Here is a 16,163-nt window from a genome sequence, read left to right on the forward strand (position 1 = left end):
AGTGGCTGGAATCAAGGGCAGGCCTGGAGTGGGGATGAGGGAAACTGCCAGGAGGCTTTCCTGTCTCCTAGCAGGGGCTCATGGGCTGGGACCCTCACTGCCTAGGAGGTAGAGAAAGTGGCTATTTCAAAGATGCTCACAAGGACTTCCCAGGTGGTCCAGTGGCTAAGTCTCCCCTCTCCCAATGCAGGGGGCCCAGGTTCAATACCTGGTTGAGGAACTGGATACCACATGTTAACAACTAAGATTCCACATGCCACACCAAAGATCCCCAATGTGTCAGCTAATACCCAATGCAGCCAGATATTTAAAAAGAAACGACCAACCAACCATAAACTTAACAGACTTAATAAAAAGAATCCAAATTTTTTCTTTAAATGCTTATGAAGTGGAATGAGCGAGGCTTGGTTACCAACTGCATGGGAAAAGGTGGAGTTAGGTGAAGTACGCAGTGGGTGCTGGGCAGTTCTGAGAGCCCAGGCAGTACAGTGTGTGGACAAGTGCCAGCTGGGGTAAAGGCAGCGTTTACCTGGGACTTGGGGGGAAACCCAGGGCTCATCAGGCAGCCCTGCTGCTGTCTTGCTGCATTCTGGATTTCCTCTGACTTCTCCAGTTTTTCCTTCAACTGTGTCTAGTAGGCTGTTACCGACCTACCTATGGAGTTGGGTTTCTTTTCTTTTTTTTTGGCTATTGTATTTTTCAGTATTCATTTAAAGCTCTGCCAGGGTTCACATTTGTAGTTTCCTATTCTCTGCAGGTATTTCCAAGTTTGTCCATCATTTCTTTAAAAAAGTGAAACAACTCACAATCTGCATCTGATCCCTCTAGCACCTGACAGATATGCGGGTTTCTTCCTAATGCTTGTTTCCTGCTGGTTCCCATGGATGGTGGTGATTCCTTTTCTACCTGGTCATCTTTGTATTTTGTTCATGGTAATTTCTTAAAACTGTAACTGAAGTCTAGCATGAAGGTTCCTTCCTCCAGGGATCTGTTTGCTTCTGCCACCCACATGGGGTGAGGTCACCTGAACTAAGTGTCAAGGTTCTGTGGACCATGGTGGGGCACCCAAACCCAGCCTTCGAGCTCATGGGAGGATGGGATTACTTCTGATTCACCTTCACCCTAAGGGTGAAGCTCTTCTGAATCAGCTTTAATGAATTAAGGAAGGGTTAGAACCCCCACTCTGGACCCTTGAAATGACTTGTGTTCATTTCACTCCTACAAGGTCTCCAAAACCCAAGTCAGTTTGCAGTTACTTCTTTCAAAGCCTGTCTGCAACTCAAGTAGTGAGTTCAACAAGGGGTAGAGCTGTTTATCCTGGCAGAAGCTGAGGAAGGACAGATATGCTGGTTGTCCTCCGTCCTCAAGGGCCATCAGTCACACAGAGGAAAAGCCAGGCTTAGTGAGAGAGAGCAGAGCCAGCCAGGACGACACAGGGGTAGACAGGGGTGCTGAAAAAAACGTGGCGGCAGGGAGCTGACCCCAGATCCCGGTGCGAAGTATCGCAGAGGCCATTCCCATCCTGGCTTTGGGGGCTGGAGGGGACTAGATGGCTCGGAGATCCTTACTATTTTTTGGTCTTGGCCACACACCCTTGCCCCTCAGGGTCATGTGTCCGCATGGCTGTGCCCCAGCCCCCTCCCATCAGCTCAGTCAACGTACTCAAGCTGCCAGAGTTCAAGATTTTATTTTAAAACAATAGTAAACAATTTCATTGATTTTTCTTAAGTCAAACCACCTCACACTTGGCTTGTCTCAGGCAAAAAAAGTAAAAAATAAAAATAAGGGAAGGAAAGGAAAATGTGGGGACCGACCAACCTTCCCCAAAACTAGGCCCCTGGTCCTGGCGTCTGGAATGCCTGTGGACACTGTCTTGAACAAATGAGAAAAGAAAGCACCAAAATATTGTGCTTCAGCAGCAGGTTAATAACCTCCATAAAGAAAAGGTGGGGGGGTGTGGGAGGGTGGGGATCGGAACGCAGGTCCCGAGCAGCCTGGTTCAGCTCTAGAAGCTTCCGAGTCTGGAAGCATCTCCTCTCCACAACTCCATTTCAAAGAGACTTCCAAGACTGGGAGGAGCTGGTCTCCGATCTGGGCCCTGGCGATCTGCGAGCCACACCCCAGACACAGGCCAGGGCAACCCAAGCAGGTTGCCGGCCTCTGAGAGTGGGTGGGAAGGACGAGGAATGCTCAGAGCACACAGAGGGTGGGCGGGGGGTGGGGGACAAGACAGTAGACACCGCCGCCTCACTCCTCCCCTTGCCAGTTCCCACTCCCTCTGCAGTTTGGGTGGAGATGAAGACAAACCACTGCTGGACGGCGGGACAGGAAAGAGCTGTAAACAGCTTGGGTTTGCTCACCCACATGTGCAGGCTCTTTCTGTCAGAGAGGGACCACTGTCTTGAGGACAGGGGACCAGAGAAAGCCCTTGTGGTACAGGGTCAATGCGGGCAGGACACAAGGACAGCAGCGCCAGACGCGCGCTTTCTCTGGGCCCGGCCCCACGCAGGAAACACTGACCGAGGTTCTGGAATGGCATTGGTGGCAGGAAGGGTGTGGGGATGCTCCCTCCCCGGGGGCCCCCAGGCAGGCCACCTCTAGGCCCAGGGCAAAGGGCCTGGGGAGCTGACCTGGACCCCTCAGTACGCAGGAAGGCCCCCACACAGCAGGCTCTTCCAGCCTCCTCTCCAAAATCCCATCTGCCTTTGACAAAACCCAAAAATAAATAGGGTGCATTTTTCACACCACCTGGATTTCCTGGCCCTGTGACCAGAGGTGAGAGCCCTCCTTCTTACCCCACACCCCGATGCCCATGCCAAGGGCATTCTCTGCCCGACCAGGGGCTGGCAGCAGCACTGCGAGGGTCTCTGGCCATGAGGCGCCCCCCCAGCAGCAGGCCCTCCAGGGTCCTGGCTGAGGGGCTGGCTCAGCCCTTTGGTCCACTTTGTTCATCAAAATTAAAATAAGCAAAAAAAAGGCTCCACTCGGTGACTTGGGTCTGTAGAGGTCTCTCCTTCGTCCCTCTGTCTGTCATTCTATCCATCCTGCAAGGCATCATGCAGGCCAGATCTGGAGGCTGGAGCCAGCCACGCTCACCCGTCACTGCAGCTTCGTCCCTAGCTTGCGCTGTCTGTTCCTACAAAATGGGGGTGGGGGAGTCAAATGAGGGGCCTCCTGGTGTTCAGTGAGCCGCCCCTCAGCTGTCCCCTTCCTACCCCCAATCCCATCAAAATGAGTGAATGCCCACTCCCAGGGGCCCCTGGATTCGGCTTGAGCCGGGCCAATCGGAGCTCGAGATTGGGGACCTGGGACTTGGGCAAAGAGAGGGTCAGTGTTTCTGCTGGGCCTGCACCCCAGGTGCTCAGCTCTGGAGTCCAAGTGCAGAACCAGGAACCAGGCAAGGCTGGGGCCAGGATGAGAGAACAGAGGCACGAGGAACCTGGCTGGATTCCAGAAAGTCTGGGGAGCTCCCACTTACAAGTGGGATTCTGTTATCAACCAAAACAGATGAGAAGATAGTAGAGTTCTCCTTTTGGGATGTATAGAAGCAAAGAGAGGGGAACTGCTGACCCAGTGGATCTCAGTACCTGATAGGGGGTGTGGCTGTGCCTACAATGGGCTCAGGAACCTGAGGGAAGCAGGGACAGTCCTGTTCCCTGGAGGGCCTGGCTGAGGTTCAGATAGGAGGATGGGGCTCGTCAAGAGTCCCACCTGAAATGCAGAAACCCAGCTGCACCCACAGGTCCTGTATGATGCGGTCCCAGCCTTACCCACCTGGTCAGCCCCCTTTTTCTCCTGGGCTCTGGCCACATCTGCCTCTATCTGCTGACTCAAAAGCTTTATACAAGCTGTTTCCTATCCAAGAGCATTCTCCCTGCCAAATCCCAACTCCAATGGGCCCGCTTTCTCCCACCACGCCCAGCCAGCATGGCCAACCACCCCACCCCCGCATCACGTTCCTGCCGCAGGCTCTCAAGACCAAGGCACTGGTCACGAAGGTAGGCACCTGCTTCCTCGTGACCATCCCCTGTCGGCCACTGCCCTCCTGCTCTGTGCCTGCCCCCTGCACACAGCCTGGCACAGAGCAGGGCCACATGGAAGTTTCGGTGAATGAAGGGAGGGGCGGGGCAGCTCCAGGAGCCAGGTGGAGAGCCTGGGTCAGCTGCAGCCTCCCGCCAGTAACGGGATTGCCTGTTCTAACCCCCTCAAATCCCCTATCCTCGCGGAGACAGGGCTTTACCTCTAAGTTCATTAGGATTAATATGGACCATGATATCCTGAACACATGTCCTGACTGCAGGGACCCCGCCCTGTAGCTCCTCTCACCAGAACCCAGGGCTCCTCAGGAAACCTCCCAGGCTTGCATGGGAGCCCAACCTTGCCTCAGCTCCCCTCTGAACCTGGAAAGGAGCCAGGCCTTCCCCACCCCAGCTGGCACCCCACCCAGGATTTGAGGTGCATGGAGAGGAGAGCTGAGTCAGAAAGCACCAAAGTCAGCTCCATCCTGACTCACTGTGCAACCTCAAGTAGCCCTAACTCACCGTGCCTCAGTTTACCCTTCCGTGGGGTCGCGGAGAGTCGGACATGACTGAGCGACTGAACTGAACTGAACTGAACTGAGGAAAGGGTCTGGACAGAACAGCCCCGAGGGGGTGTTGACACACAGGCCCCCCTGAGAGTCCTGGCCACCCAGCTCTCTGGTTCTGGGCCACAGAGGTTAAAAGCATGGCTCTGGGCCCAACAGCCTGGGTTCCCAGTCTGGCTCCCACACCTGCGGTCTGCATATCCTCAGTCAAGTGACTCCTTTCTAAGCCTCAGTTTTCTCATCTGTAAAATGGGATCCCAAGGAGGACTCAGTGAGGCAGTATAAGAAAAGTGCTTAGACAAAGGCCTGGTTCTTGGGGTACCTTCCAGAAATGGGAGCGGTGCTGCCTGAGGGCTGTGCCCCACTGAGCCAGGACCTGGTGACTACAGTCCCCTTGACTTACCTGGCTTCTGCCCGGGTTACTGTGTATTCAAACCAGAGGACATTGGGAATAAGGCTCGTGTCTCGGATTAGGAAGAACTCAGAGATAGGCCTGGAGAGACAGACACCCAGAAAGCCAGGACCACATCAAGGTCTGTTACCAAGCCGGATGTCCCCCCACCACTGGGCCACCAACACACCTTCCCCCTGCCAATCAGAGTCTTTGCCTGGCCTGAGCCCCCAGGGCCACAAGAGACCTAGATGGGCCAAAGGTGTGACACTCAGGCAGGGGCATGGCCCCAAGGTACATGCAGCCCAGAAGGACACACGCTGCTTTCCAAGTCCCCGAGAGGCCAGGCGAGGACAGAGGCTGGCACCTCGGCCTCTGGACTGAGAAAACCCCTGGGGGAGACAGAAGCCAGGCGAGTGAGCCCTGCTCCCGATGCCCACAAGAGGCCTGGGCACTGGGGCCCTCCCCGGGAGACTGAAGCTGGGGTCAGCATGTCTGGGTCCCCCCACTGATGGTCCCTTGGCAGGAAGGGGCCCAGGTGGGAAGGTGCGGGGAGAGGGGACAGCAACATGGGCGGGAGGCAGTTACCAGGCTGCTATCCTAGGGAACAGTGGGGTGAGGACCTCCTGGGTGAAGACAAACCAGGCAACAGCCATCAGGCCTCCAGCGATGCCCCCATAGAGCACCTGGCTCCAGGTGTGGTACAGCAGGTAGACCCTGGGTCAAGGACAGAAGCAAGTTCACAAGAGCCAGCCAGAGACAGGCCTGTACGGCCCGCGCCCCCGTGCCCAAGTGCCAGCTTCCCCAGGGATCCTTGCACGCACACAGGAGATGCCCACAGAGAGGACAGAGTCCTGGAACCACACGGACTCGGAGGTGCTTCCGGAATCAGGCAAGGGGCCGCACCCCAGCAGGGGCTCCCAACTCTATAGAGGTGAAGAGACGGCTTGGCTGGGATTTGTCCAGCCCTAGAACTTGGAAGTTTGTCTGTGAGGGGCTCCTTCAGGACACGGCAACAGATGGCTGACGCTAGGGCCACAGGCCCCACTGAGAGAGCAAGGATTGGGTAGCAGGGGGCGGCTGGAGCCCTGGCCTTTTAACCTGAGAGGCTGTGGGGGGGGCCGTTCCGACCCTGCCCATAGGTTCCAGGGCTCGGGTCCACCGTGAGGTCCCAGAATCCAGCCAGACCTCAGTGGGGGGGGGGTTGGGGGGCAGGGGTGGGGGGCCTCCCCCTCCCACTGTACCTGCTGTAGGAGACTAGAAAGGCCACGGTGAGGAGACCCAGAGAGAGCACGTGCCTCCACAGCAAGTCCAGGAACCTGGCATTGTTCGTTTGGTGCATTCTGGGAAAACAACCCTGTCAGGTGGCCTCAGCCCACAGCCTGGGGCCCCGGCCCCCACCCCCACACACACACAGCCCCTGGCCTCCATCCGCAGGTTCCCTGGGCACCTCCTGCCTTTGCTGGAGCTCCTCTCACCCCCGGAAGAGGCCAAGCCCCAGCCAGCAGGCATCCCAAGTGCTCACAGCACTTTGGGTCCCTGGCAGAGCTCAGCCAGGGCAGAGGCTCACCTTAAATACAAAAAAAGGAAAGAATAGACGGAGAAGAACCACATAAACTGGGAGTGGCTGGAGGGCATCCCGTACTTGGTGCCCACTGCCATGTGGGGCCCTGGGGAGGAGAGAGAACAGGGCATGGTGAGGGGACACGGGCCTCCCAGGGACGCCCTCACCTGGGGGACTCCCGACACCCGGGCCCTACCTCCACAGGGCCGTGGCTCCTGGATGACGTGTTTGATCAGCCAGTTGACCCCCTCGTTGAGCGCCAGGCCCCCCAGGAACGAGATCTGCTGAGAAGACGTGTGGTCAGTTGCGCCTCTGGGTAACCTGCTGGCCTCTGACAGAGCCTCCCAGCCCCGGGGACAACCTGGAACCAGCCAGGAGGCTCCACACACTTCAAGACAGGTGGCAGCATGGAAGGGAAAGCAAAGCACCTGCGATGGGATGGGGAGGTCCCTCCTACCCGGGGTGGGGCCGCGAGGGAGTGGGACTCACTCACCGTGTGCAGCTCACGTTTGAATATAATGAGGGTCACAAAACCAACAATGACAAATACGGGGCTGAGGCTCAGGTAGGCAAGGACGTGGCCAGAGAGGTCACCTAGGAAGACAGGGAGGACAAGATGAGGACAGGGCACGGCCATCGAAGACAGCCTGGCCCCCAGCAAGTCAAGTCGGACCTGGGTCAGACAGGTGGTCCCATCAGGGCCCCAGAGGGCAGGGCCAGGTGACCGGGGACACCTCTGGGTACTGACTGACCACACCACCTCGGTCACAGACGCAGTGTACCGGGGAGTTTAGTGAGCCCTCAAATTCACAGATCGTGAGTGTAAAGTGAGTATGTCACTGGGTCCATTCTACAGATGAAGGCACTGAGTCCCAAAGAAGTTGCATGATTGGTCCAAAGTCACACAAGCAGGAACGAAGCAGGATCTGACTAAAATCCAGAGGATGAGATGGTTGGATGGCATCACCGACTCAATGGACATATGAGCTTGAGTAAACTCCAGGAATTGGTGATGGACAGGGAGGCCTGGTCTGCTGCAGTCCATGGGGTCGCAAAGAGTCGGACACGACTGAGCGACTGAACTGGACTAAACTTACCCATCATCTCGCCAAAGCAGGAATGTGAACCTGGCTTTGTCGGGCCCCAGAGGCTGGACTCTGGACCAGGAGACAGCCAGCAGGCACATGGATGCCTCTGGAACACAGCACTGTGCTGAGATGGCCCCAGCCAAGCCCTGGGCCTCCAGGGGAACCTGGCACTCTCTGGACAGCACATGGACTTGGGTCTACACTGCAGACTCGGACAGGGAGCAAGGCTGGTCTGCTTTGCCCACTACGGCCGCCTGTTGCAGTAACGGCTACCCGCTGCCTGTCTACTGGCAAAAAAAATGGCCGCCTACCGGCTGCTGCTTTCTACCCCCAGAAAGGCCTGGGAGGGGAGGCAGTGTGAGGATCCTGAAGAGAACCAACAAGAGGCAGCTGCCCCCTTGCTCAAGGGCAGGGCTGACACTGAGTCCAAAGGCTGCCCTTGCCACTGGAGGCAGGGCGGCTATGTGGCCACTCTGGGGTCAGAGTGTGAGGTTCAGTGCCCGCTCCAGCACTGGTGGCTACACGGACTCCGGCAAGGACTTTACCTCCCTGACCTGCAGCTCTTTCACCCGTGAACCAGGGATATCAGTACCCACCTCCTCCAGCCATGGGAGCTTTGACATGGCCAGGCCTGTGTGATGCCCGGCTTGGTCGCTGGCACTCAGGGCACTTTTAGGTTTGGAGAACCCAGCATCAAGAAATGGCCCCACCACCAGCCTGGCCTCGTGCAGGCAGCAGGGAAGTACCCACACAGGGCCGAGCCCTGCTTCCAGGCTGAAGAGATGGGCACACACCTGGCCTTGCCCACACTTACCCAGGGTAGGGCTGGCTTTGAACTGGCCTTGGAGAACAGGTCAGATAGTACTGCCCCAGGCCTGCTGAGTGACACCGGGGTGAGGCTCTCCCCTCTTCCGGGACTCTGTCTCCTCATCCACACAGTGGCCCAGCCCCTTCCAGCCCTGAGATTCTGGGTCTCTCAGCTATCCACCTGGTGTCCAGGACACTGGGTCGTGCAGACAGGAAGTGGCTGGCACCCCCAAACCTTTGGCCACCTCCATGGCCTGTCCCACAGCAAGTGCTACCTTTGGAACTTGTTGCAGATGTTCTCAGTGACTCTGGCCTCACCATTCTCTGATCGAAGCCCCTAGTGGCTCTCTCTGCCCTTGGGATAAGTCCCACCTCAGCCCAGCTCATCACACCCTGCAATCGTGGCCCTGCTTCCCTCCCACCCTCTGCTCCAGTTCCAGGGACTACATTCTAGTTCCCTGAATACACCAGGCTCTGCCCTACTTCCGGACTCTTGCACAGTTTCCCGCACCTGGGAGGCTGTCTGAGTTAACACAACATAAATTAAGCACCCACCACAGTGACAAAAAAATAACATAAAAGATACTTTCCTGCCACTGCAGAGCTCTCAGAATCTGTAACCAGGGCATCCTTTATGACACCACTCATTAGTGGAGACATCTGTCCAGTATCTGTCTCTCTCTCTAGAAAGCAGGCACCATGAGTGCTGGAGTGCGATCTCTACACCCGACTCGACCCCCAAACCCAGCACAGCACTCGACACTTAACTGGGCTCTAAAATGATGTTAGGGCTTCCCTGGTGGTTCAACGGTAAAGAATCTGTCTGCCAATGCAGGAGACACGGGTTTGATCTCTGGGTTGGGAAGATCCCCTGGAGGAGGAAATGACAACCCACTCCAGTATTCTTGCCTGGAGAATTCCAAGGACAGAGGAGCCTGGCGGGCTACAGTCCATGGGGTCGCCAAGAGTCAGACACAACTTAGCAACTAAACAAAAACAAAATGATGTTAAATGAATAGAGGAAGGAAACAAGAGTCAGTGTGATGAGGGGTGTGAAGGAGAAGTGCAGGGGGGTCACAGGAGAATTAGCAGGGGACTAGGAGACTATGCCAAAGCCTCTGACTGTGTGGATCACAATAAACTGTGGAAAATTCTGAAAGAGATGGGAATACCAGACCACCTGACCTGCCTCTTGAGAAACCTGTATGCAGGTCAGGAAGCAACAGTCAGAACTGTACATGGAAGAACAGACTGGTTCCAAATAGGAAAAGGAGTACGTCAAGGCTGTATATTGTCACCTTGCTTATTTAACTTATATGCAGAGTACATCATGAGGAACACTGGGCTGGAAGAAGCACAAGCTGGAATCAAGATTGCCGGGAGAAATATCAATAACCTCAGATATGCAGATGACACCACCCTTATGGCAGAAAGTGAAGAGGAACTAAAAAGCCTCTTGATGAAAGTGAAAGAGGAGAGTGAAAAGGTTGGCTTGAAGCTCAACATTCAGAAAACAAAGATCATGGCATCCGGTCCCATCACTTCATGGGAAATAGATGGGGTAACAGTGGAAACAGTGTCAGACTTTCTTTTTTTGGGCTCCAAAATCACTGCGGATGCAGATTGCAGCCATGAAATTAAAAGACGCTTACTCCTTGGAAGGAAAGTTATGACCAACCTAGATAGTATATTAAAAAGCAGAGACACTACTTTGCCAACAAAGGTCCGTCTAGTCAAGGCTATGGTTTTTCCAGTGGTCACGTATGGATGTGAGAGTTGGACTGTGAAGAAAGCTGATCACTGAAAAATTGATGCGTCTGAACTGTGGTGCTGGAGAAGACTCTTGAGAGTCCCTTGGACTGCAAGGGGATCCAACCAGTCCATTCGAAAGGAGATCAATCCTGGGTGTTCACTGGAAGGACTGATGCTAAAGCTAAACTCCAATACTTTGGCCACCTCATGCGACGAGTTGACTCACTGGAAAAGACTCTGATGCTGGGAAGGATTGGGGATGGGAGGAGAAGGGGACGACAGAGAATGAGATGGCTGGATGGCATCATCGACTCGATGGACATGAGTTTGAGTGAACTCCAGGAGTTGGTGATGGACAGGGAGGCCTGGCGTGCTGTGATTCATGGGGTTGCAAAGAGTCAGACACGACTGAGCGACTGAACTGAACTGAGGAGACCCCCAGCGGAGAAGGCAATGGCACCCCACTCCAGTACTCTTGCCTGGAAAACCCCATGGACGGAGGAGCCTGGTAGGCTGCAGTCCATGAGGTCACTAAGAGTCGGACACAACTGAGCGACTTCACTTTCACTGTTCACTTTCATGCATTGGAGAAGGAAATGGCAACCCATTCCAGTGTTCTTGCCTGGAGAAACCCAAGGACGGGGGAGGCCGTCTATGGGGTCACACAGAGTCGGACACGACTGAAGTGATTTAGCAGCAGCAGCAGCAGGAGATCCCCAGAGAAGAGGTCCTCAGGCTCAGCCAGGTCTCTCCTCTGGTCCCTGAAAAGGGTCCTTCATCACAGCCTGAGTCATGCTGCTCACATCTGCCAGGTTCCTTCCTCTCACCGTAAGCACCCAGAAAAGCTACTCCCTGCCCAGGAAGAGGAAATCATGAAGGTGCTGAGACCTCAGGGCAAGACTCTTCCCTTTTCCAGGCCACAGTTTCCCTCCTGTAGAGTGGGGTTTGTTTTTTTTTTTCCTCCCACAGTCCAGGAGTTCAGGGACATATCCATCTGTTCACCATTCAAAACACAGAGTAAGCCCAGGGCCTGGCATTCGGGAGGCGCTCAGTGGACACCAGCTGAATGAATGACGGGTGAACGGTGGGCAGGCAGGCAGATGGCAAGCTAGAGCAACAGTAGGGCCGCCTCACCCCCCAATAGAACCCAGAACACCTAGGGTCAAAGTTCCCTGGCATCCAGCCCTGGGGCCCTCAGCAGAGCAAGCTTCTCACGTCTCTGCACGAGCAGGCCCTTCCTGGGGCCCCAGGGCTCACTGAGAGTATCCCCCCTGCCAGCCTCACCCGACACCCAACCATCCTAAACAGAGATGGAGGCGAGGGCTTGAGAGGTCCTAGGAAGCCGGGATCACGTTCACTGCAGTAATTTCTTGAATGTTTACTCTATGCCAGGCACTGTACTCTGCATTTCTCATACCTCCTGTTTCTGATTCTCGCACCACCACCAGAAAGGAGGGCACTGTGATCAGTTCCACTTTGAAAAGGCACAGAGGGGTGAAGTCACTTGCACAAGACCACGGCTTGAACTCTGACCCCAAGGCCTAAGCTCTGCAGGACTCTACTAAACCGCCTTCGGAACAGGTCACTCCAAGACCTGCCAGGTAGAAAGCCCTGAGCTTCTAGAGCTGGGTCCGATGGGAAGCTCCAAAGGTTGTCTGCCCCCACCCGCCAGGTCCCCTGAGTTGTGGAGCAGTGCCCTGCCCAGGGCGTGGCATCAGAAGTACTCCAACAGCGAAGAGCTGGCTGCCTGGCCTCGATTTGCACACTCCCAGCAATGGAGAGCTCTTTCTTACGGCTGCCCAACAGCACTGCTTGCAGAAAGCAGGCACTCCCTACGCGCCGGGGAGAAAGTCCAGCTTCTCCGGCTCCGAGAAGGGCAAGGAAGAAAGGCCCTGGTCCAGGCCAGTTATCCTTTCCCACCTCACCCAGACCACCGCCCCATGACAGCCCACCGGCGCCCCGGGACTCAGGGGAGCTCCCCGGACGCGCAGCCGCAGAGTGCGCTAGAGACGCTCACAATTTCGCCCAGCTCATCGTCACACCACTGCGCCTGCGCGGCGCGCGCGCCGGCCGAACCCCTCCATGGCTCACTATTTGACAGTTCCCACCCGGGTGCTCCGGGATCCCCTCCGCGGGCTTGCGCCTGCCGGAGCACCAGGCACTGACAGGCCGGCCTCGGGAAGTCGTCCTCGGAGGCGGGGTTGCCTTTTACCTGCAGGATATTCGACGTGGGTGAGGGTCACCGGCCGCCATGAAGCGGGGAGCGAGCACTGTCCGTCCGCTGCCATCTTACCCGGAGACCGGGCTTCGCCCAGCAGCCAATGGGGAGCCAGGGGGGCGGTGGTCCTGACCTATCACGCCGGGGAGGCTCCGCTCACCCAATCGGAGACCGATACAGGTAGCGGCGCAGCCATTCAGCGTGCAGGCCGTGGGGCTGGCCCTAACGGCGAATCAGAACGCAGGGCCCCTAGGAGCCTGTTAACCGTCCCAGTCAGCGCCCAATCCGGGGCGAGCGCAGGTAAGTGTCTGACCAATCAGAGAAGAGGAGGGTTTCGGCGCACAACAGGGAGCAGAACAGCCAATCAGAAGGTGAGACCGGCTCGCTGTGTGCCTAGGGCGGGCCAATCAGCCTCTAGCTTGGGGGGCGTGTTGAACTTTTGGTGGGAGCTTTGGTTTTGCAGGGACCTGAGCGGAGTGAAGACTTCCTCAGTACTCTGATCCCGCCCAGGGTCTGCATGTGCCTGGGCTCCCGTCAGAGCGCGTGCTCGAAGAGGGGTGGCAACCTCAGCATGTTGGGATCTGAATTCATCTACTCTTAGTTATGTGATTAAACTGAGGCCAGAGACTCAAGGGAAATTTGTTTTCCTTTGCCCTTTTTAATTACTGGCAACAGGACAGATCACAAAAGATGGACGACCTTTCTATTAAAGGTGGGAGGCGGGGTGGGAGAGGGAAATCCCGGGGCGGGATGAACAAGTCAGACCCCCAAAGATGCTTTATGGGACAGAAGCTTAACTAATGCTGAATGGATGCGTAATTGAAATTAAGAGACTCCGTCCCTCATTGCATTCGGTTAACACTGATTCAGTCACATTTATGCTGCTTAATGAGGCATCTTGGAAGCAAACACCTATACCTCAGTTTTCGCAAAGCATTCCTCTCAGTGTCCTACAAGGCATTGCATGAATTAACCAGGCCTTAGCGCCCTCCTCTCCCTCTCCTACCCTCACTATCTCTCCAGCTAGATTGCAGGGCTTACAGTCCAGGTAAGGTGCCCGGCTCTTCTTGTCTACTCTCCTTTGAACATGCTGTTCTGTCTGCCTGGAATGCGTCGCTTCTTCTGCCCTCCTCTGCCTGGCCAAGTCTGGCTCAGGTGTCTGATCTCACTTAGAGGTTTCCACGGCCAGGAAAGGGGTTTTCACTGGGCTCCCACCGTTGCATCCCCTCTCCTACCACAGCACTGACTACCGCTGGACTGTAACTGGCTCCTTGTCTGTCTCTCCCAGTAAACAATGGTTCTTTGAATTCATGCAGCTGCCAAGATCAGCTTGTAGAAAATGGGGCCTGCTTGAGCAGCTTCAGCTGCATGCAACAAATTCTGATCAATTCTCTTTTCAAAACTTTTATTCTGCTACAAATATTTTCTAATTTTCCTTGTTATGGCTTCTTAGATACACCCATTTAAAAGTGGACATTTAATTTCCAAATACATGGGGTTTAAGGTATCTTTGGTACTAATTTATCATTTTGATATTAATTTCTCATTTAAATGCTTTCTTCTCTGCAGTCACCCTCTGTTTTTTTCAGTCTTTTAACTTTATTGAGGTTTTAAATGGGTAAGTCAAAGATCTTGGTAAATGTCCCATTGCACTTGAAAATATGAGTTATTTTCAAGCATCTTTTGATATTGATTTCTAACATAATTCCACAATGATGTTAGACTCGGTATGATTTCAATACCTTTACACCATGAAATTTTTGCACCTTGTTTTATGTCCCTGGATATGTTTCAGTGTCTCCTGGTGTATAGTCATGGGAACTTGAATAGAATTTGTATCCTGCTGGTGTGTGAAAATAGTATAAATCTTAATTATGTTGAGTTGATTTATAGTGCTTTTCAGGCCTACTATATCCTTCTAATTTTCTGTCTATTCATGCTATTAATTTTTGAGAGTGTGATACTGAAACTCCAACTAAAAATCTTAATTTATCTACTTTAAAATAATTGTAATATATAGTGGAACTATATGTAACTTTTTTCTGTATTTCCCAAGTCTCCTGTAAATTTGTTATCATACTTTGATAATTAAAAAAAAAACAAAAAAGAAAGAAAAAATATATATAAGATATATGAAGCAGGAAACTGTGATACATAACTTAAAGAAAACCTGACCAATAAAACTGATCTGGGGTGGGGGGAGAAAATGGCACCTGGATTGATCTGGTCTACAACCTTGGAGTCTACATTCTTGTTCCCCGGGATTCTGATATAACTGGTTGAGCCCATAGTTGGTGAAGACCTGGGCAATGTGAAGTCAGGGGTTGTTATGTATTGGAGCCTGGCCCAGGCCGATGCTAGAAGTCGTGCCTGATAGACAGCCTAATTGCATGTCAGGAGAAGTGAGAATACAGTGGAGTGGCTCCCTGACCAGAGTGGCTTGCTCTGAGAACCAGCCAGGCAGCTCGAGTCCACACCATGGACGGGACTAGAAAGACTAGGGGGATGATGGTGACTCAGAACCCACCAGCGAGCCAGGAGGTTCCCCGGGACTCCTCAGCTGGACTCAGTGCCCCATCCAGCCCAGCCTGGGCTTGTCTGGGTCAGCGGGCCCCAATTCCCTGCCACCTGCCCTCATCTGCCTCAGGCACTGCCTCTGTTAGCTTCTGAGAGGCAGGAGGTGTGAGCTGTGAGTTTCCCAGAATAGTTCCCTGGGATCGGGCTGCTCCGTCTGGCTGCTTTGCCCCTCCGTGGTTAGAAGGCATTTCATGGGGGAGAAGCCAAGTCGCTGAAAGCCAGGATCTTCTCACCTCAGAAAGAGTGTTGAGGAGGAAGTGGCCAGGGTGAGGAACTATACAATGAGAGGGAGTTAGCTGGGGTGGGGTTTTCCTGGTGGAGGGAACAGCACAATGAAATGGGCAAGGGAGAGGTGAGGGGCAGGCAGAGAGGGACCCAGCAGGGGCCTGGCCTCCCAAAATGTTGAGGACCACTCTTGGTGACCATGAAGGGGTCCTTGAAAGATGACCGTTGTTTGGTTTGGTTTTGCCTTTGGGGAAAAAAAAAAAAGCAAAAAGCATACCTTTCATACAGGAAAACCCAGAAATTGAATGTGTATAGCTTGATGACGTTTCACAAACTCTGTCCACCTGTTAACAGCCCCATAGATCGAGAACCAGAGCTCCAGGAGCTCCTGACACCCCATCTAGTCAACCCCAGGGTGACCACTGACCCCACTGCCAGCCCCATACATTGGGTCAGTCTGCTTTGGGTACTTTCTGTAAGCTGACTCCTACAGTGTGTACTTTGGGGGCATGGCTCCTTTCATCAGCATTGTGAGATCTGTGATGAAACCTCTGGCTGTAGTTCACTCACGCTCACTGTGTAAAGCTCCACATTGTGAACGCACCATGGTTGACTTTCCATTCGAGTCTGACTGGACTTTGGGGTGTTTCCAGATCTAGGAGGTTAGGAACAGTGTTTCTAGGAACAGCCTCCTGCAGATCTTTGGTGTAACGAGGGCTGCTTTTCCAATGGAGATGTGCCTAGGAGCCAGGGCAGGGTCCCATGAGATGACAGGTCAGACCCGCCGTGTGGATGAGGACCTGGGTGGTGCAGGCATGAATGCTGTGAGGGGAGCCCTGGGAGGCTGCAGGAGCCACCCGCCTCCTCCCTGAGCTGAGAGGTGGACCAGCGATGCCCCTGGTATCTCTGAGCATCCTGGGAGTTTCTCCATCCTTAATCACCGGTGTTACCCCCAC

The 16,163-nt window shown here is 54.3% G+C and overlaps 1 protein-coding gene across 1 annotated transcript; it reads right to left on the reverse strand.

Annotated features, from left to right (window-relative positions):
- Positions 1-1,671: 1,671 nt before the first annotated feature.
- Positions 1,672-12,493, reverse strand: DOLPP1 (dolichyldiphosphatase 1). Its single transcript, XM_055399040.2, has 8 exons — positions 12,400-12,493; positions 7,034-7,134; positions 6,737-6,821; positions 6,547-6,646; positions 6,221-6,319; positions 5,565-5,693; positions 4,989-5,078; positions 1,672-3,136 (listed from the first exon to the last, which is right to left on the reverse strand). Exons 1-8 carry the CDS (start codon positions 12,473-12,475, stop codon positions 3,100-3,102), a joined length of 717 nt encoding a protein of 238 aa, XP_055255015.1. The 5' UTR covers positions 12,476-12,493; the 3' UTR covers positions 1,672-3,099.
- Positions 12,494-16,163: the final 3,670 nt, after the last annotated feature.

Source organism: Moschus berezovskii, chromosome 11 (genome assembly GCF_049115385.1).
Source record: "Moschus berezovskii isolate FMDL1 chromosome 11, NW_MosBer_1.0, whole genome shotgun sequence".
Taxonomy (NCBI): Eukaryota; Metazoa; Chordata; class Mammalia; order Artiodactyla; family Moschidae; genus Moschus; species Moschus berezovskii.

What these genes read in the sequence shown, in the direction of transcription:
- DOLPP1 (XM_055399040.2), bottom strand. Translation starts at nt 12,475, where the DNA reads ATGGCAGCGGACGGACAGTGCTCGCTCCCCGCTTCATGGCGGCCGGTG. An exon ending in TCAAACGTGAGCTGCACACG is followed by an intron (nt 6,822 to 7,033) that starts GTGAGTGAGTCC and finishes TCTTCTCAGCAG; the next exon opens with ATCTCGTTCCTGGGGGGCCT. An exon ending in TTTCTAGTCTCCTACAGCAG is followed by an intron (nt 5,694 to 6,220) that starts GTACAGTGGGAG and finishes TCCTTGACCCAG; the next exon opens with GGTCTACCTGCTGTACCACA.